At 36.8% G+C, this 23,269-nt stretch overlaps 1 protein-coding gene across 1 annotated transcript in view; it reads left to right on the plus strand.

Annotated features, from left to right (window-relative positions):
- Positions 1-23,269, plus strand: part of LOC110172188 (POU domain, class 2, transcription factor 2) — a 153,263-nt gene that overhangs the window by 111,720 nt on the left and 18,274 nt on the right. Inside the window, exons 2-4 of the mRNA XM_055157103.1 lie at positions 16,471-16,533; positions 17,221-17,249; positions 20,494-20,541. Of these exons, the coding sequence (XP_055013078.1) occupies positions 16,471-16,533; positions 17,221-17,249; positions 20,494-20,541 (140 nt within the window). The remainder of the gene's footprint in view (positions 1-16,470; positions 16,534-17,220; positions 17,250-20,493; positions 20,542-23,269) is intronic.

Genomic DNA, 23,269 nt, shown 5'->3' on the forward strand with positions numbered 1-23,269 from the left:
TTGCATCTGTGGCTGCTCCCTCTCTCCCTTCTCTTCTTTTCTCCCTTCATTTTCCGGCCCTGTCTGTGGTTTCTCTCCTCCTCCTCCTCCTCCTCCTCTCCCTTCATCCCTCCTTCCGTCTGTGTCTGTGCTCGTGCTCTTTCTCCTCCTCTTCCTCCTCCTCCTCCTCCTCCTCTTCTCTCCCTCCGTCTGTGTCTGTGGTGCGCGCTCCGTGGGGAGGGCAGTAATAACGGAGAAGGGGAAGGAGAGCGAGAGGGTTCTGCGATTATTGTCTTGTCGGGAGTCAGAGGTATCGATCGCTTCAGAAATATGTGGAGCGAGAAAGAGGTACAGTATCGCTTTAATAAACACTCCAGAGACGCATGTGCACAAAAAATAAACCCAAAGCAGATCTCACGTCCGTGTGGCTGGGCACAGGTGGGGACGAATTAACAAATGAATCGTACTGTAATTGTGCGCAAAATTTGAATCTGAATTTATTTTTAAAGCTCCTATATTACGCAAATTTGACTTTTGTGAGCTTTAAACCATGTTACCTCATAAAAACACACCTGGAGTTGTATTTTCTTTCTTTCACGTTTTGTTTCTTTAGTCTGTCTACATCTCCAAAGCTCAAAATGCTCATGAAGCGGTAGTTTTCATGTTTTAAATAATGATATATTTATTATTTATTAGATATTTTAAGTTAGAAAATACTAAAAGCCAATTAAAGCCTCAAGTAACTTTATAAACTCATTACAAATTTATTTATTCACTCTCTGCAGCAACATTAACAACGCTGTTTTCTAGGGATGTAACGATATCGAAATTTCTCGGTACGATATTATCACGATACGCATCTCTCGGTACGATATTATTTATTGCGATATTTTGGAAAAGTTGATATAATTGTAGACAGGACACGTTTCTGCTTTTAAAACACCTTGATAAGATTTTGGTGTGAATTATTTCCATCATAATCCCAAGAATTCAAGTAAAAAACATATTTATTCATGTTGTTTGCGCTGAAATGAATCATGGGATATGTAGTTTCCGATGTTTTTAAGCTGTCCCTACTGTAAAACCATGCATTTAAGCAAAGGAACTTGTAATTTGTGACAACCCGTGATATTATTGTGGTACTTTTGACGATACGATATCCCGATATTTTGGTTATTGTTACATCCTGACTATTTTATCATGTATATTGTCGTTTCCTCATCACAAACAGACCTAGAGTTGAGTTTTGTTTCATTCACACGTGTTTAACTCACAAACCCTGCATATTTAGGCCGCAGTTCTTCTGTAGAAACTGAAAACACTCTGTTCCACCTCGTGATGTCATGTGGTAAAAATCATTTGGATGATTTCAGTCCAGGAATTTTCGACTGAACTAAAGGTAAAAGGTAGATGTTGACATGAAAACTACCTCTACATGACATCACAAAATGACAGAAAACAGAGCATTACTCAAACATGTGTGAATGAAACGAAACACAACTCCGAGTCTGTTTTTGAGGAGGTAACAGCATTATAACATGACTAAAAGCTTGAAAGCGTCAATTTTGCGTAATATAGGCCCTTTAATATCATCAAAACAAACAAACCAAAAATAGTAACATCTTTTATTTGGTCAGTGTTGCTCCCTTAAATTCAGGTAATCCATAACTCCGTCTTTCACTGTGCACAAATCAAGCACACCCACAGGTCCAGACACAGACTCACCTGAGATGATCAGAGGAAAATCTACATGACACTTCACAGGGACGCTCCCAACAAAGACACAAACGCACCTTTTACACTGGAGTTTATCAAAGACTGGACCGATGCATGCTGGGACTTTAGTCATTTACTGCTACACAGGGAGACATGTGGTGTTTTTGTTTGTATTTTCTTATTATTTATTAAGTTCTGGTGAGGCTAAGATACTAAAGAGAGGGAGATTTGAGATTTAAAAAAAAAAAAATTAAATTTGTATTGTAGGTCAAACAATATGGAAGTTAATGAAGAGTTAAGTCTAAAAGAATATATTATTTCGCTGTCCCTTTGTTGCACTCACCTTTATGTAATATATAATACTCCCTACAACTGTACAACAACTCACCTTATGTAACAGATAATACTCCCTACAACTGTACAACATCTCACCTTTATGTAATATATAATACTCCCTACAACTGTACATATCACCCTTATGTAACAGATAATACTCCCTACAACTGTACAACATCTCACCTTTATGTAATATATAATACTCCCTACAACTGTACAACATCTCACCTTTATGTAATATATAATACTCCCTACAACTGTACAACAACTCACCTTTATGTAACATATAATACTCCCTACAACTGTACATCTAACCCTTATGTAACAGATAATACTCCCTACAACTGTACAACATCTCACCTTTATGTAATATATAATACTCCCTACAACTGTACAACAACTCACCCTTATGTAACAGATAATACTCCCTACAACTGTACAACATCTCACCTTTATGTAATATATAATACTCCCTACAACTGTACATATCACCCTTATGTAACAGATAATACTCCCTACAACTGTACAACATCTCACCTTTATGTAATATATAATACTCCCTACAACTGTACAACATCTCACCTTTATGTAACATATATAATACTCCCTACAACTGTACAACAACTCACCCTTATGTAACAGATAATACTCCCTACAACTGTACAACAACTCACCCTTATGTAACAGATAATACTCCCTACAACTGTACAACATCTCACCTTTATGTAACATATAATACTCCCTACAACTGTACAACAACTCACCCTTATGTAACAGATAATACTCCCTACAACTGTACAACATCTCACCTTTATGTAATATATAATACTCCCTACAACTGTACAACAACTCAGCCTTATGTAACTGTGAGGAAACAAAACCAAAAATTTGAGATTTTAACTAGACTAATTGACATGGCATCAGGCTTAAATGACCCATATTATACCTGGAATTGTGTTTTCTATTATTTACACACGTTTTACACACAAACTTTGCCCTCAAATTTCCAATCTTTACTAAATTAAAGACTAAAAGGTCGCTATTAACTTGAAAACTACAGCTTCCTGACATCACAAGTTGGACCAGAGCATTTTGAGCTTTGGAAATGTAAACAGACTAATAATAATAAAGGATTACTTAAACACGTGTGAATGAAACAAAACACAACTTGGGGTATGTTTTTGGTGAGGTAACGACATTAAAACATGATTAAAAGCTCACAAGAGTCCATTTTGCGTAATTTAGAACCTTTAACTTTCATTAAATCACGTACGCAACTCTATTTCTAAACATTTCTAAGCCACGAGAACCAAGTTAAAAGTAAATTTAGTTCAAGGGATGGCAACAATTGAATGTTTTAAGGGATTTCTGGTCAGCTTAACACTAATATAAGCGTCATCAATACATGTTACCTCACCGTACATCTCCGCATTGATCCGGCGCTGACCCACATAGACCGCAGCGTTAACCCGCGGTCCGGTCTCGATCCGTGGCCCTCGCGAACACGGCCGACACGACATGCTTATTCTTAATCATTAACGCCCTCAGCCTTTTCTCCCTCTTTCTCACGCGCGCACACAAACATAAACACACACACACACGCAGAGTACATACACACGCGCATATGATCCTTAGACGTGCGCCCGGGAACACGCGTGATCTCTCTGTTTCCATGACGACGGCCCGTGTCCCGCCACCGCTGCTGACCACTGCCACACGACGAGGGGATTTAACAAGGAAATCAGGACTTCGGGTCATAAATATTAGCGAGGGAGTCAGGTAGTAGTAGTGTGTTTGTGTAGGGAATGCATCTGGTGTAGTCCTTTGCTTTTCTGCATCATGGTAAGTAGGTCATAAATTCAAATTATTTTTTTATAGTTGGCTAAAATATATAAAAATCTACAAAAATTCCATGTTTTACTATAGTATTATATTGTGGTTAAGTATGATGCACACAAAGCCTATTCATTTGTGTCCTTTGTAGTGGACGTTGAGTAAAAGTGTTTTGAGATAGATTTAATGAAGGACTAGTTTTTGTCTAAATAGGGCTGGAGGATTGATTATCTGGTGCTAAAATGTCCAGGATACAAAATTAACTCAATAGGAGTTAGTTTGAGGCTGCACTATGATAAGAAAGAAAAAAAAAAAAAAGAAAATAAAGGGGAGTCTAAAAACTTTTTGAGGCGACTGTAGAAGCTTGTCATCAATTAAGTTGTTTTTGTTAGGTTGTCAACTTTACAAAATGTCCCCGGTGTCCATTACAGAGGACATGTTACAAAATTATGAATAAAATCTAAATGCAAAGGTGTTCATTTACCTCCAAATAGATAGAAAATCACAAAAAATATATGTTGCAATACACTTTTTTTCTTCGGGTCCCAGGAGGAAAAGCGAAAATGCAAATTGCCGTACAACTTTATCTTCTCTTCTCCTCTCAAACAGAAACGCTATTCCACTTTGTGATGTCATGTGGTAATACAGGAAGTGCTCCACTGTGTTTTTAAACTCCATACAATCATTTCAACCTTGGAGATGATCCAAAGGGTTACTCAAACATGCGTGAATAAAACTAAACAAAACACAACTCCACATATGTTTTTGAGAAGGTAACAGCATTATAACTTAAAACTTACAGCTCACAAGAGTCAATTTTGTGTATTATAGGACCTTTAAGTATTTGTAATCCACAAAAATGTTTGAACAATTCAGTCAAATTCTTTATTTTTTAAGCAATTCCTGAGTACATTTTGATAAACACAAAATCATATATTCATAGCGAAGTACAACTACTTTTTTAAATTAAGATGATTCTTTTTCTATCTTGAAAACTATCATAAAGACCATTTTATGTTTGTTGTTATGCATGAAATAAGACTCTTTTTGCTTTTTTGATAAACACTTCTGATAAACACAAAATCGTATATTCATAGCAAAGTACAACTTTATTCATTTGATTCTTTGCTTTCACAATAAACCAGAGATCCTGACCACTAGTATAAAGACATAGACTATTTTATGTTTATTGTATGTTTGTTGTCATGCATGAAATAAGATACTTGCTTTTTATAATCCCAGTGTAATATGTTTTCAAACCTGTTATCATAAAGACAGTCAGAATGACCATAGCCAAAGGCAGCAATTCAATATGAACTTATTTGTAGAAATATTCTCTAACTTTGACCCAATTGTTTTCAAAATTTGCCCAAAACTAAACTTTGCTTCACTTTCTTTAGTCATTTATGTGTCTGGAACAACTTTTAACAACCAAAAAATTCACAAAAAGCACAAAAGGTGAGGACAACAAGATGCATTTTAAAGAAACGTTGAATGTGCAGAAGTGAATTAGGCTAAAGTTTAGGTGAAGGTCATAAACAGGTTCGAGTTACAACGGAAAATAAGCGCCGTCCGAATAAATGAGCTGAGAAACCAAACGTAAGGAGGTGTGGGAGAGGGTTAAGGGTGCATAAAAACACTTGTTATGTTGCAAAGTTACCTAAATTCAAGTCTGCACTACCAAGAAATAAATATTGGTCTCAATGGGCAAAGAATACTGCAGTTTTGAGGTGTGCACATTAAAGGGCTATTTTCTGATCTATAATGTTGTTTCCTCATCACAAACATACCTGGAGTTGTGATTTGAGTGATGATTGGCGGAACAAAGTGTTTTCTGTTCCTCTTAAAGCTCACAAGAGTCAATTTTGCGTAATATAGGACCTTGAAAATGAACTAGTTCTGTTTTTCATGTTTTTAAGATTGTGAAAATCAGTGAAGTTATAGTGACTTTAACACAGTGTTTCCCAAACTTTTTTTTTTAAGTCACAAATCTCAAGTCAAGTCAATAGACATTATTCATAAATCACAAAATAAATGAGTGACCATGAGTGGTGTCTCTCTAAACAATTAGTATTATGTATTTTTCGGACTATAAGGCGCATTAAGAGAAACAAACGGACGACACTTGAGACTTTAGACTTTTTTATTTCCTACAAGGACTCAAATATAGATTGAGTTATAATGTGTTTAATGCAGCGTTGTGCACATTTTTTTTTACGTTTTACAGAAACAAAACTTAAAACCACATGGCTAATTTGCATAAACTATAAGTGATAAAAAAAACATCTAGCTCCTTGTATCAGCTTCTGTTGGACTAAAGAACATGACTCAGTGGAAGTGGATGTGAAAATTGGTTCGAGGTCAGTAAGCAGAACCAGAATAAATACATAAGGCGCACTGTCGATTTTTTTTTAGAAAATTAAGGGATTTTAAGTGTGCTTTATAGTCCGAAAAATAAGACTGGTTAGGCGACGCTGCCGAAAAACTGAGGAGCGAGGGTGCGTGGAGATAGCCAATCTGGCACCACTTTAATTTCTTTTAATTTCAATTTAATTTCTCTCCAGCGACTAGGTCAGGAATCGGGATACACTAAACAGTTTGCCAGAACCTTGGAAATGTGGGTTCGGGCACCAGCCAATCAGTGAAGAGTCATACATTCTGTGTTGGCAATGATTCCCGAGATCCAGGATTTAAAGCAGAAACAAAGAGAATATTTGGTGAGTTTTATCAAGGGGAAAGACATTATTGCCCTTACCCTTCTTTCTATGGGATTTGGCAAAAGCTTAATATACCAATTAGCTCCGTTAGAGGCGACCAAATAGCAGCGATTGGTTAAATTAAAAAAGTACCCTCCTACTGTCGAGCGAAGGAATCCTAATGCTGCGAGGTCAGACGGTTTCCACGAAGTAAAACCGGCTGATGAATCAGGTTAGTGCGGCAATGTATGTATATGTATATTGCAGACCTACATGCAGATCATGAAAAGGCGACCCAAAAAAAATCTCTTGGGACCCAGTCTTTGGAAAACACTGCTTTATATTAACAGATATAATCCGATTTTGAATCTTACACTAGTTTAAAATACCATGAGCTGCGTACACTTTCAGTACATAATTTTGTTAAAAGTAGACTCTCCCTCTTTAATATTGAGTTCGAATACAGTGTGAGAACCGTCTTATCTTCTTCACAGGTGCAGTTTCTGTCAGTTGTCAGCCTTAAGCATTAAGATTAAACCAAATCCCTAACAACACATGATAAGATACACTTTGGTGAAATTTCTGGATATTTCTTGCAAAAAAAGCAAATTACCTGTAGAAAAAATGTGACCCCTGCCCAATCTTGAATATTAAAACAGCTTAAAAAACCATAATAAAGGTTAAGAGGTTCTGACCCCTGCCCCCCAACTGAAATTATACGTCCATAATCACACATTGTAAACCCGTCCTGCTGCTCCTAATGGATCATTTATGAAAGAAAGAGTGTTTCATAGTATCTTGGGCAGTTAAGAACCAAATTTTGCAGAGTTTAACTAGAAATTCAACACTGCCAAGGGTCATTCAGCCTTCAAAATCTTTTCTTTATGTTGCATTTATACATAGAATAGATACAAATGATTTTAAACATACTTACATGCAAACGTATGAAGACAAATATATACACAAATATTACAAGACATCGCACAAGGGGTAGTTAAGACTCAGACTGAAGTTCTTTATAAATTAACATGTAATTTACTTGTTTATTTGGAAGGTTTTCTAATGATTTAAAATAATATTGTAGGTTGTAGTTTGGGGATTTTTTTTATATGAATAAGTATATTTATGTTATTTTTTTAAATATAGAGATTGTAGAACAGCTGGATATATAGTTAATTTTGGATACATTTATGTTTGTCTATGACTTATTACATGTTCAAAGTATATTTTATTCTTTTTTTTTTGTTTTACACATCGCAAAACTGCTCTAAGGTACATATTTGTAGACTATTTATTTTCAGTTTTAAAGTTTTGCCTAAATTATCAGCAACAAAGAGTTCTTGTTTTTGACACAGAAATGCTGATAAATGCATTGTGTAACTAAAAAATAATCGTTTGAATAATCGTGATTTCAATATTGACCAAAATAATCGTGATAATTATTTTTTCCCTTATTGAGCAGCCCTATAGTAGACTCTACTTTTCTGTAAGAATTTGTCCAGTAAATTGTTTTATAATCAGGGTTTTTCCTTTGTTAGAAATGCTTAATGTCTATGATAAACTCTACTTAACTTCCCAAATAACATAAAACACAATTGTAAATGTTTCTAAACCAGGCTCTGATATCACACACGTTTCTGAGTGTTTTTAGTTTGCCAAATTTACCTTGATTTTTCAGATTTGGTGAATTTCTGAGCTTAATCCCAGTTTCACCATTGAAATCTTTTTTTTTTTTTTTTATTGCATATATGCATACAAATGGTTACAATAAACATACATTCAAGAAAACAGATAAGTACTTCCTTACAAGATGTTCCACCTCACTTTTGCCTGATTCATCAGACGGATCACTTCGTAGAAACCGTCTGACCTCTCAGCATTAGGATTTGTTCGCTCGACGGTAGGCGGGTACTTTTTTTATTTAACCAGTCGCTGCTATTTGGTCGTGACGTATGTAATGCTCCAAATCCCGTAGGAAGAAGGACAATAACGTCTTTTCACTTCACCAAACATTCTCTTTGTTTCGGCTTTAAATCCTCGATCTCGGAAATCCTCAATCTCAGGAATCGTCGCCAACACAGAATGTCTGTCTTCGTCTACATCCGTGTCAACCGATTTGTTTACTGTTGTGCTGTACCTCAAAAGGGATCCAGACAGACACTTGAGTTTAGTGTGATGACTTCACAGCTCTTTGCTGATTGGTCAGTGCACGGTCTACAACTTCCAGGATTCTTACAATCCATCTAGTGTATTCCGATTCCTGACCTAGTTGCTGGAGAGAAATGAAATTGAGCGGAGACACTAGGTGACACCAGCCTGACTAGCCTCCTGTTGCCTCCATTCCATAAATTAGAACTCTCTTTTTTTTTTTTTTACATTTTTAAAGGGTCCATAGCGTGGCATTGTCCCCACACTGTATTGTCTTTTCTTATGACACTTCCTGACATGGAAATAGTATTTTTTTGTGCGCGTCTACCCCCCATAAACATATACCTGACATGTTTATTATGGGTCAAATCTTCAGTCTGAATGCAAACAAATCCAGCTGTCTTTTGGAAGCACAATTTGGAGTCTATCTGGATGTAAACAGCTTATTTAGGTCTCATTAAACTCGCCTGTCTGTGTCTGGTACAGGTGTGACTATGGACCATTATAATGAAGCTCGTGTCCAGCTCTCCTGTCTCTCTCTCTCGCTCTTCTTTCTCCTCTTTCTCTTCTCTTCCTCTCCTCTCAAATCCAATGTTGAATTCAAAAACAAGCGCAGAAAATATACAGCGCATAACTAGACCTTTGTCAAACCTGCGCTTTTGAAAGAGAGACAGAAATCAAAGACTGAACGGCGAAAACGTAGCTGGAAATTCGACGCTTTTTTTGGGGTGTTATTTGAAAATGAGGAGTTGGTTTTGTTTGTTAGCGGGATCTGGGAGAAATGTTGTCACGTTCTTATCAAGCTGTTCACTGATAATAATACAATAGAATACAGTAGAATATGTGGGATAATGATGCTGGTGACACAAAACTGTATAGGAAACTGTCAGGAGGGATACATAGGATATCAATGAGCTTTGAAAGGAGATTGGACACTGTTCGGAGATGTGAGGAGTAAGGATTTTCTGGAGATTGTTTATTATTTTCATCTATATTTAGGAAGTATGTACTGAGATCTGTCATCTTGCTTTTTTTAAAATTATTCTACACATTCTGGCTTCACAAAAATGTTCTTAAAAGTCCTGTATTACACAGAAGTGACTCTTGTGAGCTTTAAAACTTGTTATAATGTTGTTACTTCATCGAAAACATACTGTACCTGGAGTTGCACTGGAAAAAAACAATATCTAGGTAAGTTAAAATGATGTAAATTAAGAATATTTTGCTTTATTTGAGTAGATTCAACTTGACAAGTAAAATTATCTACCAATGGAATAAGTGTGTTTTTCTTAATTCAAGCAACATTCGATTTTGTTTCTTATTTTAAGTGTAACAAGATGTATTTTCATATTTTAAGTAGAAAAAGTCTTGTTCCACTGGCAGGTAATTTTACTTGTCAAGTGAAATTGACTCAAATCATGATAAAACTTTATTAATTCAAGTCATCTTAATTTGGCTAGATTTTGTTTTTTGCAGTGTGTTTTTTGTTTCATTCACGCTTTTGAGTAACACTTTATTTAGTTTATTAGTCTGTCTACATCTCCAAAGCTCAAAATGCTCTGTTCCACCTTGTGATGTCACGAAGCAGCAAGTTAACAGCTGCATTTTACCTTTAGCTCAGTAGAAATTGGCAATTCTAGGGCTGAACTTGTCCAAATGATTCATCTAGTGTAGGCAAGTGGAGTGAAATATTACCACGTTTTGTTTTTTGTTTTTTTGTTTTGTTTTGGTCTGTTTTTTTTTTCAGTTTGAGAGAAGAACTCGGCCTAAATATGCTAAATATGCAGAGTTTGTGTGTTACACATGTGTGAATGAAACAAAACACAACTCCAGGTCTGTTTTTGATAAGGAAACAACATTATACCAAAGATCTGAACATTTGTTTCATTTACACTTTTAAGGAACACTTATTATTAGTCTGTTTACATCTCTAAAGCTCAAAATGCTTTGTTCCACCTTGTGATGTCACGAAGCAGCAAGTTAACAGCTGCATTTTACCTTTAGTTCAGTAGAAATTGGCGATTCTAGAGCTGAAATTGTCCAAATGATTCTAGTGAAGATAAATGGAGTGAAACACTTCCTTTATTACCACGTTTTTGTTGTTGTTCAGTTTGATTAGATTAGATTTAGATTTATTATCATTGTACGAAATACAGCAAAACTTTGACAGAGCGGTAAAAATGAATACATATAGATACATCCTCACGTCCTTACCAATAAAAACATGAAATAAATCAAATAGATTATAGCACTGAGTTCTTTCTGGCCTTTTATTTGAGCCTGTGCTCCTGCTTTGAGAGACGAACTCAGGGTAAATATTCAGGTTTGTGTGTCAAACGTGTGAAAAAACACGAAAAAACACAACTCCATGTAACATAAATCGGAAAACAGTAAAATAGTTAATAAATAATATAATATGGGACGTTTAATGTTTTTTGCATAAGATTTGACCACATTATTGCAATGAATTGATTTACACTAAAAAAACAATATCTAAGTAAGTTAAAATGACTTAAATTAAGAACATTTTACTTTATTTGAGTCGATTCAACTTGAGAAATAAGATTATCTACCAATGGAATAAGTGTTTTTTTTTTAATTCAAGCAGCATTCGATTTAGTTTCTTATCATCTTTCTTATTTTAAGTGCAAAAAGTTGTCGTTTTTCATATTTTAAGTGTAGTATCTTCATTTTTTATGTACAAAAAGTCTTCTACTGGCAGATCATTTTACTTGTGAAGTGAAATTTACTCAAATCATGATAAAACTTTCTTAATTCACGTCATCTTAACTCGACTAGATTTTGTTTTTTGCAGTGTAATTGCATTTCATGGCGACACATTTTAAAATCTAAACTCAATAATTACACAGAAATTGTACTTTGCAGTGATATTTTTTGTAGTAGTACTCTTATTTTTACTTCAAATCAGAATACATACATACATTTTTATATATTTCAAATGTGAGCTACTTGTGTAATTTCTTTGTCTGTAAAACTGCCCCTCTCTTTACATAACTGCCCCGTGCATTAATGTGACAGCAGGGGGCAGGTGGGAGCGTTAGGGCCCGGACCATGTGTGCCTGACCTTTGACCTCCACACGCCAAAATACCCCCCGCTCGCCGAACCCGCCCCTCCCGTACCCGACAATACCCCTCCCCCCTTCCCCTCTCTCCTCTCTCCGCTCCTAACCATCCCGTCCGGCTACATTCATAAACCCACGCGCCGTCTGTCAAGAGCCCCTGACAGGCGTGACCGAGGCGGGGCATCTGGGGCAAGTTTAGGAGCGCCTCAAGCCATTCTACTGCCCCCCTCCCGAATTTTGCCCCTCCCGAATTTTTAACTCCCAAAAAGAAGCCACAAAAAGAAAGATACATCATCGCATCATCTGCCCCGTGGTCCTCTGTCCGGGCGCGCTCCATCTCGCTATTAGTGCCGAGAGGAGGGGCAGAACGCCGAGGGGAGGTGGGGAGGTGGGGAGGGGGGCATCATCAGGGCCGGGTTTGTCAAATTGCCCCAAGACTGAAAAGGACAGGGTAGAAACTGAGCTCATGCTTTGTTCAGTACAGCAAATATTACAGATTTGAAATACTGTATTGTAAGAAAAAGTTTAGAAATTGTAAGTTAAACATAGAATTAATGGGAAGGATCTTTGAGTTAGAATAGAAAAGCTTTTACATCAGATGCCCTAACTTATTCGCTACTCTATACATACATACTACTACTACTACTACTACTACCATTCAGAACCCTATCCATTTGCACATAGTACATAGTGATGGATTAATGCATTAATACTACGACTACTATTAATACTACTACTACTACTATTAATACTACTACTGCTACTACTGCTTCTACTACTACTACTACTACTATTAATACTACATAGTACATAGTGATGGATTAATGCATTAATACTATTACTACTACTACTACTACTACTATTAATACTACTACTGCTTCTACTACTACTACTACCATTAATTCTGCTACTGCTACTATTACTACTACTGCTACTACTACTACTAATACTATTAATGCTACTACTATTGCTACTACTACTACTACTACTACTACTACTACTTCTACTATTAATACTACTAATAATATTTTTTGTAACGATAAACTTTTAAGTAATAACCCTATCCATACTACTACTAATACTTCTACTCTACTACTACTACCACTACTACCACTACTACCAAATATTATTAAAACTACTGCTACTACTACTAGTAGTGGTAGTAGTACTACTACTACTACTACTACCACTATTCACAACTGGATTTGCTTTACACATAGTAAATAGTGATGGATTAATGCATACTACTACTACTACTACTACACTACTACTAATTTTTTTGGGGTCATTGTTTTGTATTTGAAAGTTTTACATCAGATGCCCTGCCTTATTCACAACCCTATCCATACTACTACTACCTCTACTACTACCTCTACTACTACGAATACTACTACTACCAGTATGCACAACTGGATTTGCTTTACAACACAGTACATAGTGATGGATTAATGCATTAATACTACTAATACTAATACTACATTTGTGTAATGATGAAGCATTAAATAAAAAGATGCATTTTTGTATTTAATTTTTTATTTTAAAGTTATATATTAAGAGATTGTAGTCCAACTTGGAATGAAAAAAGAAAATATTGGTCTAAAATCTGGTGCGTTTGATTTGCTCGCATTATTTGGGTGGATATTTTGGAGGAGGGGGGTGGAGTTTTCGCCCCGATGGCCAGAGGGGTTAGGGGCAGTAGAGTCAGGAGGAGGGGAGATAAAATGATTGTCCTTTCATATGCTGAGGAGGAGATCTGACACTTGGGCCTCCTGCAGCTGTATGCAGAAGATTTTCACAGATAGGAATTATTTTTACAGTTGTTAGTTATGGTTTAGGGTCAGACAAAATGCCTTACATTCAAACCGAAGCAACAGAAGTGATTTTTGTGTTGTGTTTGTGTCTCAAATTCTGCTCATTGACACTAGAAAATGTTTGAATGATTGTGTTGAATTTGTGGCATTCAGGTCAGTAAAACCAAAGGCGTATTCAAAACAAAACGTAATGTAGAGTTTCAGAAGAATGCTGCCCTGAATAAAGAAAAATACAGTTAATCTGAGACGTTTCAATTCAGATTTGAGTGCTTAATATTTCAGCTCTGACACTGCGCTGATCCTCGGCTGTTACACTGACAGCTGCTGCCACCCCCTGGAGGATACGTGTAACAGCACAAACCCACGTCTCCAAATGTCTTTAAACTGAGCACGTTTGCAAAAGGGAGATTTATTTATTTTCCAAGTCTTTTGGATTTGATAATTTTGTAATTTTACTGCACAGTATTTGTAGTAAAGTTGATTGAAGTGGGTTGATTCAGTTTGCACCATGTATCTTTACTGGTGCAGTGTCCATCAGCTGCTTCTATGTTATTGCTTTGCCTAGAAAGTTCCACAGTACGACATTAATTGTGTCTATCACTATAGAGACACCGCCTGGCCAAGTTACAGGTTAGATCTGTGGAGAGAAGACCCAAATCAGTTCAATTCAATTCCATTTTTGTCATTTTCATATGTAGTAAGTTAAATTACATTAGAGCATCACACAAACGGCATAGTATTTTAAAAGTGCATAATAGTGTAGAGCACCCGCCCTATGACACCCACCACCTAAACATTACACCAACTATGTGAACATAAGATCAGCAGTTACATGTGTATTTAAATAAGAATGTATATTTTTAATGGTATAGTTACAATAAGAAGTACCTGTAATAAAATAAATGCAAGAAAAGCAATTACGTAATGTTGTTCTACATGGACACACTGGTGTCTGAAATAAAGATTGATTGATTGACTGACTGATTGACAGGTTAATGCCGTACTGTTAAACATTCTTGGCCAGGGGAGTCAAACTGAAATTCACAGAGGGCCAAAAAACTGGGACTAAGTCGTGGACCAAACTAAATATTTATTGAAAAATTTCAACAGCATCTGCATGTTTTCTCTTCTTTCGAGATATGTAATGTTCTTCTTATTAAAATAAATGTTTAATAATAGTTTTAATTAAACACTGAATCTAGAACAAACAGAATATAAAATAATAACAATGTCTCTATAATCTATCTGTAGCTGACTGGCAGCTCTAATACATATCTGATATGATCTTGCAGGCCAAATATAACTATATCGCGGGCCAAATTTGGTCCCTGGGCCTCAGTTTGACATGTCTGTTCTAGGCAAACAGCATCTTCATGGAGACAAGAAGCTAGTGGACCAAAAAAGTGACATAGTGCACCTTTTTTTGTTGTTACTTATGACTTATCACAATTTCATTTTTTTTGGTAGCTTCATGAAATTAAAACACATTTTTCACAGCATTATGTGTAAGTTTTGTCCTGATTTAGGCCCATTTGAAGCTCAGCTCTAAACAGAACAGTGAAAAACCTAAAGTTTCGCGCTTTGCCATAGTGTTTTTTGTTGTGAGTAATGTGGGCTGCTCAGGTAAGCACTTCCAGTCTGCAGTTGAGTCCGGACCAATTACCTCCCGAGTCCCAGAAGTGAACCATAACTGTGCAGCTAATGTGGAAAAGGCTCCCAGAATCCCTCCTCCACGTCCCAGGACCCCCAGTTTTACATCTAAAGAGGGGCAAAAGACCAGGCCGCAGCTGTGTCGGCCATTTTGAGCTGGGAGTTCGTTTTTGTGGCTCTGGTGCAAAGTTAGGACGCAAAATAAGACGTGGCTTGATGAGACTGCTTCAGTTTTTTTCTTCCAGTGTTTTTTTTTGTTGATTTTTAAAAAGTTTTAAGACACCACAAAAACAAAACATACACTGACAAGGAACATAACTAAATAAGTACAGACAGACACATGCATTTGTGTACTTATATATATAGTCTATAGCACTTTTAAAATTTATACCCACGTGACCACTGATACCAAAACCAGTATTAAAAATGTAAACCCATCAAAACATGCAACAATGTTGAAAGACAATCGCACAAATAGGCACATTTTAGACACATTTAAAAAGCAAAATAATACATTAATGTGTGGATAACTTTGATATTTGAGTTTTTATTTTCTGTTTTCTTCCTAAACTGTGAATTTAAACTGGTCCATTGATAATTAAAGGTGCACTGTGTAACTTTTCCGGTAGAGGGTCCATCACCTGCTTGTTTTTTTGATACATATGTCAAATTTTGCCTGGAATGTTCCACAGTGTGACATTAAACAGCTCTACCTTACATTTATTCAATTACAGATGGTTTTATAGCTCAAAAATACCTAGAAAAACAGCATTCTGACTGTGAGCGGGGTCGCCTCTCCACAGATCTGACCTGTAACTTGGCCTGTTTTAGTCTCTGTGAAGACAGAAAGTCTTAATGTCATACTGTGAAACATTCGAGATAAAGCAATAACATTGACAAGCATTCGACAGACCCTCCGTCAGAAAAGTTACACAATGCTCCAGACTGTCTTTACGATTGCACCAAACTTTCTGTTCAAGAGGAATTCATCTTTTAAAAGTATGAAATTCTATTTATTGTAGTATTAAGACAACAGAAAACTTTGCACATCCCACTTTAGGACGGTAAAACTTCCACTTGCCTTCATTAACTTTTTAAATAAATCACTGGTACTGCAAGAAAGACAGTGTGTGTAGACTTGTTCTTTCTTATTGTATTTTATTGTGTTGATATATTTTTTGTGTATTCTGACCAGTGTTCCTCTCTTATGTTCCACAGATATCAGGATGTCCAAAGCAGAGGAGGAGAAGTCTGGGGCGGACTATCCAGGAGACAGCTCAGGTACTGCTCTTATATCACAATATTTCCTACTTATAATTACATTAACTGCACCGTATCCCTTTAATTAATAGATTTAATGGAATTAATGGAGACTTTGGTCCAAAAACTATACATTATGCTTGTAGTGTTATCATAAACATATATAAGTAACATTTTTAATCTGTAATCAGTGTTTTTTGGTTCAGTAGAGGCAAAAAGTGACATTTATACACCAAAATATTATAAAATAAATGATTCAAATAATGATTCTGATCAGTTACACTTATTTACCTACAAAAAGCAAAGACAGAAAAGAGAAAATATCCTTGTACTTTGTTTTCAAATACTCTAAAAGTCCATTCATTTACTCACAAGATGTTTTTATGATCAGATTTCTCTAAAAATCTAATGTTGACCCATTTCTAAACACTTAAAGGATCAAAAAAAAGTATCATTTGAGTGAGGGAGTAGTAATTACATAGTAGTTTGGCCACCATAGGTACATTTAGTAGTAACTTTATGTATGGGATGTGTGTTGGATGTACAGTATTTCCTCTCTAAACCCCAGAGGCTCTTACAGTAGCCTGCGTAACTTCCTGTAAAATCAATACGTGTCAATATTTCACTCTCTCTCTTTCTGCCTCCCTCTCTGTGTTTCTTTCTCTTTCTCTCTCTTCTCTCCGCTGATCAAATCTTCTTCTGTTTCAGACTCAGACAGAAACAGCCCTGACGACCAGGTGGGTTTCACTCAATCATTTACATTTTACAAAATCGTCAGTCACTCCAGCGAAAAGAGGGACGTGTAGAAATTATTTAAACACATTGAGCAAAGCAGTAAAATACAATAGTAATACTGTAGAAAAAGCTCAAACCAAAGTCTCAGTGCAGATCAAGAGGAAGTGTGATCAGATCCAGAGTTAGGGTAACAGCCCTCTGGACAAAAGTGTACCTCATCTCTTTCTTGAAGCTCAAACATTACAGCAGCCTCCAGGGGGCGCCAGGTGAAGTCTAGAGACACACCAGGAAAGCCTCTCCTCTCTCTCTGTTTTCTCTCACTTTTGTTTTGTTCGGTGATGAGACATGCCATAAGCCAGAAGACGTTTGGAAAAATGCGATTACAACTTCCCAGATGCAGTTTTCTTCACCTACATGTCATTGTAGCGACTAATCAACAATTACAGCCATACCTCAGTTTTCATCATTTCCCCACTGACGCACAACTCCAAGCGCTAGAGCTGGATATCATTAAAAAGTTACCGATACGATACATAACTCGATACAGTGCACTTTCAGTTCAGTACGATATATTTCAAATCAATTCGAAATGGTTCAGTAAAAAAATAAAGGCTAAATCATGGCTGTGATACTAAAAGTCTTTGTTAAATCACTTGTTGTGTAAAGTGAATATGAAACACAAACATTTTCATTTTCAAAACAATGAAAATGTCAAATGTGTCGCAAAAATTAGTTTTCTTCCTCTTAAATAAGCAATAAAACTGTAGTGCTGTTACAAAATAATTTTAGTAAAATATACCAAAAAATACTCAGGGTGATATATCGATACAGCAGTCCCCAATATCGATACTGTGTCATCACATTAAACGATACGATATATCAGTATTTTGATATTTTTGCACACCCCTACCATATGCGATTAGAAGAGATGTGGCGCCAAATTCCGGATGATTCCAAAGACCACATACGTATGCAGTCTTCATTTTACCGCTGATCACATTTACTTCAGTGGGTCATTTATCGATCGGCGAGCCCAGTGGTAGTAACTATAACTGTAATCGCATCTTTCCCAACGTCTTTCTGGTTTGTGACGTAATGTGAATAGAGCCTATTCGCTCTAGAACATCTTCCTTCAAATGGAACGTCCCACTGTATGGCATTCAACTTCTTGAGTCCAGTATGTATGAGGCCAAGTTGCTGTTTTGCGGAGATAAATACGTTTAACACCATACTGTGGAACTTTCCTGACAAAACAATAAAATTTACATTCATTTAAGTAAGCAAAAACTCCTCTACTAATGTTATTTAGGCCCCATCCACTCTAGTACGTATTCAAGTCGTTTTTGTTGTGGATGCAGTGTTCGTCCACACTAATCTGATTGAAAACAGCTCCAGTGACGGAATGATCTGGTGCCGTCAGCTCCCACGAATTCATTTGAGTACAGATCTGATCTGGCACTGCGTGGACACCTGAAAATGCTGATACGCTGATGTAGGTTTATGCGCCGTGAAGTAATTCACCGCCAAAACACTAAGAGGCTAGAATATATGTCTATGTATGACCTGCAGACGTATAATCTGTGAAAAGTTTAACATGAACCGTCTCCAACGCAACAGAAGCACAGAACTGACTCACAATCAGCAGAACACCCCTCTGTCACAGAAAGAACACATGTATAATCCACTGTGTCATGTCTTTTAGTCCGACAGAAGCTGAACCACATCAGCGCACAATAGCGAGTTTTTTGACGCTTAGTTTATGCAAATTAGCCATGCGGTTTTAAGTTTAATTTCTGTAAAACGTAAACAAATATGCTCAAAGCTGTGTGAATAGTGAAGGCTTGCAGACACAAAAACGACGTGTCTGGACGCAAATTGTTTCCAATACAGTGATACAGTGATTTCTTTCAGTGTAAACGCAGCCTTAGAAACACTGTAAGAATCAGAACAGTGAGTGCGTATACATGCACATCAATAACCCGGTTATTAGCCATATCCCGGTTATGTCAGTATTCGGGTTACTGCGTTTACATGCGCACTGAGAAAACCGGGATACTCATATCCGCGTATACATGATCAAATGGAGTATCCCGGTTTCTTGACATAATCTTACAAATGCGCAGGCGCAAAAATTAACTTAAATCAATTTCATAAACCAGGAAAAATACAAACCGTGAGCTCCTTTAGCATAAGAAGCTAAGGAGCTACGAGATCTCCCACAATCCACTGTGCAGATTCTTCATTAAAATCTTCTGCATAAATAAACTCAACTTTACAACATATAAACCATAAAGACTATAAGATCTACATTCAGCCCGTTTGATCAGATAATTCAGCTGTGATCACATTTGTTTACGTTTTACAGAAACGAAACTTAAGACCGTTTGGCTAATTAGCATAAACTGTTAGCGGCGATAAGAAACAACTCGCTCCTTGTGCCGCTGATGCGATCAGTTTCTTTTGGACTAAATGACACGACTCTGTGGATTATGTGTGTTATTTCTGTGACAGAAGAGGCGCTGAATGAATGGTAAGTGTGTTCCGTGCGTATAGAGTATAGGAGATAGTTCATGTTTTAGCTTTTCAGCGATCACACGAGTGCAGGTCGTACGAGTGCAGATTGTACGTCATTTCACTCGTTTGGTCACTTTATTTATGTTGGTCAATTTATTTATGTCACGCTACTGTTGTGTTGAAAGGCTGGAAAGTGTCTTTTGGACGCATGCGCACTCAACTTTATGTTGCAGTAACCGGGGTACTGCGTTTACATGCCACAAGTAACCCGGTTACTATCGGAATAAACCAGCTACAGTAACCCGGTTTCTAATAACCGGGATACTGCCATAACCGGGTTACTGAAACCGGGTTACTGCGTATACATGCACCATCAAGAAACCGGGATACTCAAAAAACCCGATCATAACCGGGTTATTGATGTGCATGTATACGCACTCAGTGACCGTTTTTAAAATAGATTTCCTTATTTAGCTTTGTGCGTTTATCAATTTAGTTGTTATACTGAAAATGACCACGGATTTCTGTCATATGTAACATTTTAATATCATTTAGGCCCTGTGGAAGCCTTTTCTTTGTCGCCTTTGTGTTTTGATGAAGACTCTATCGTTCATTTTGACTGGCTGATTGTCGTTGTCACGGTGACATGTGTCTTGTTGACGTGTTGACACAAATCACAGACTGGGATGTGATTGTATGTTTTTCTGATCGAGAGTCTTTGTCCAAACACAGGTCCAGCCCATGAAAATCAGTGTTTCTCCCACAGCGGCTGCAGGCAAGGTGAGTGCTGTTAACTCCATTTTGTGTTTCCGTTATTACAAATATACAAAATGGAGTCATATGTATTTACTATGTTGAACTAAACAGCAGTTATTTACATCTAGAATATGAAAATGAAGCAAACAGACAGCGGGGCACAAAAAGGTCTATTATCTTTTTCTTTTAGCTAAAATACAGAAAAACATGCTTCAAAATGAAAATAAGAAAAAAAAATCAACAACAGAAGTCCCCAGATTATATACTGACACGTGTGAGTCGAGTAAGGACAATGTAAGGCTTTGTTAGACTTTAATCTGAGCTTTATTTGAACACAATCTGACCAGAAAACCAGAGCTACAAATGATCTGATTTGTACTGTTAAACTTTTTTTTTTCACAAATATTGTTACATTCACAAACTAGTTAGTATTAGCCAACAGTTTTTCAGTTAGTCACTCTCAAACACCTGAATAGGACCTTTAAATATGGTGTTATAAATCTGTTTTGTACTTGAGTTTTCAGATTATCTAAAAACAAAAATTTGGTAGTTATGTAACTGTAATTTCTGAATATTTCACCAGAGAGATACAAGTAGAACACCCCAAGCATGAAGTCACTGCAAAGTATCAGTTGGATGTTAGCTACAGTGACCAGACGTCCCTATTTACCCGGGACGGTCCCAGTTTTGAGCCCCGTGTCCCCTGTCCCATCAGATTTATAAAAAAAATAATAATAATAATGAAAAGAAATGTCCTAGGCGTCTCTAATTTTTTACCAATTTGATTTAAACTAGGACTAAACTAAGACTAAACCAGGACTACTCCAGGTCTAAACCAGGACTAAAACAGGATTATCTCAATTTTTGACTAATCTTAATTCCTGCCAACAGTAAAGTGAAGCATAAATTGTCATTTGTTTTGCCGAAATTCAGAAATCTTTGTTTGCGAATGACCATAAAGCAAAAAAAATGAAGCAACGGAAGTCCCTCAGATTATGACTGACACGAGAATGCACAATCTTACACGCTCTTTTCATTATTTTATTTATCCATCCCGACCCAAGTGTGTCCCAGTTTAGAATGTTGAAAATCTAGTCACCCTGATGCAAGCGCTACAGAAATATTTTTGTTTTTTAGCCTTAATTGAGTAAAGTTTGAGGGAAGTATAAATTCTGATAGTAGTATTTAATATTTAAATCTCCTGCCAAATGGTTGCATTCATAATTTGGTATAGTATGTTATTAAACCTTTCTATCTTTCTAGAGATCAAACTGAACTATGTTACAGGTCAGATCTGTGGAGAGGCGACCTCACTCACAGTCAGAATTTCTGTTTTTTGAGCAATAAAACCCACTTATAATTGAATAAATGTAAGGCAGACCTCTTAAATGTCGTAATGCGGAACATTCTAGGCAGAGTAGTGACATCTCTATAGAAACAAGCAGGTGACAGACCCTCCAGAAGGAAAGTTACACAGTGTACCTTTAATAAAGAGAGTGAAAAATATCTGCATTAGTGATTAAATAAGTTGTAAGTGTAAATAAATAAATAAGGGGAAACTGTGTTGTCCTTTAAAAGCTCCGGTGTGTGCACAGACCAAAATATTCAGCCCGTCTATTGTTGAACTGTAAGTGTGAAAATAAAGGGAGTGAATGGGGAAGACAGTGATGGACAGGCGGCTGCAGCAGTGACTGATGGGTAATGACAGTGGGCGCCAGGTAACGATACAGAGAGGTCAGAGGTCAACAGAGCTGAAACGTCTCTGACACTTTCAAAACCAACAGGACGGACTGTTCTTTATAAGCAGACGTCGGGGAAAATCAACTTTAAATTCAGCGGAAGAGAGGGGCTACGGTCTGCTACTACTAGAGCCTATTTAAAACTATGGATACACCACTATGTGCAAAAGGGATTATGTTAAAGGTTCACTGTGTAACTTTTCTGCTTCAGAGTATGCAGCCTGCTTGTGTCAGGGAGATATTGCTTTGCAGAGAGTGTTCTACAGTATGGCATTATCTTAAATTTATTCAGTTACCACAGTTTTTATTGCTCAAAAATAGCAAGAGCAGGATCATGTCTCCACAGATCTGACCTGTAACTGGCTCCAGCTGCTTGCTTCCACAGAGATAGAGAGATTTAATACCATGGAGAGTTCCAGACAAAGCAATATACTGTATTTTTCGGACTATAAGTCGCTCCGGAGTAGAAGTCGCACCAAAAAATGCGTAATGAAGAAGAAAAAAACATATTTAAGTCACACCGGAGTATAAGTCGCACTTTTTGGGGGGAAATTTATTTTATAAAATCAGAGACCAGGAGCCGACATTTCGACTTGAAAGGAAAATTATAGTAATAACAATAGAACAGAGAACAACAGACGGTTAACGTCACATATGAACAGTTCTTCAGATAACTATAGCATCAATAACAGAACAGAACAAGTTTATTAAACTCTCCATCTCCGTCCAAATCACTAAATCCTTTGAATTCTTCATCCTCGGTGTCACTTCTGAGCAACTCTTTGACCTCTGGAGGTAAACAGAGCGCCACTTCCTCTTCTGTGTAGCTGTCATCAGACTCAACATCAGTTCCAGTTAGAATTATTCTGGCCTTTCTGAATCCCGACAGGATGGCTTCACTTGTCACTGAAGTCCAGGCTTTGTCCATCCATCCAATGACCTCTAGAAAAGTTACATGGCACACCCTCCCGGTTGCCATGAAGCTGTGTTCTCCATCCCCACTTTCCACCAGT

The sequence above is a fragment of the Boleophthalmus pectinirostris genome, unplaced genomic scaffold (assembly GCF_026225935.1).
Source record: "Boleophthalmus pectinirostris isolate CB_2022bp ecotype Guang Dong unplaced genomic scaffold, ASM2622593v1 HiC_scaffold_21, whole genome shotgun sequence".
Classification (NCBI taxonomy): Eukaryota; Metazoa; Chordata; class Actinopteri; order Gobiiformes; family Gobiidae; genus Boleophthalmus; species Boleophthalmus pectinirostris.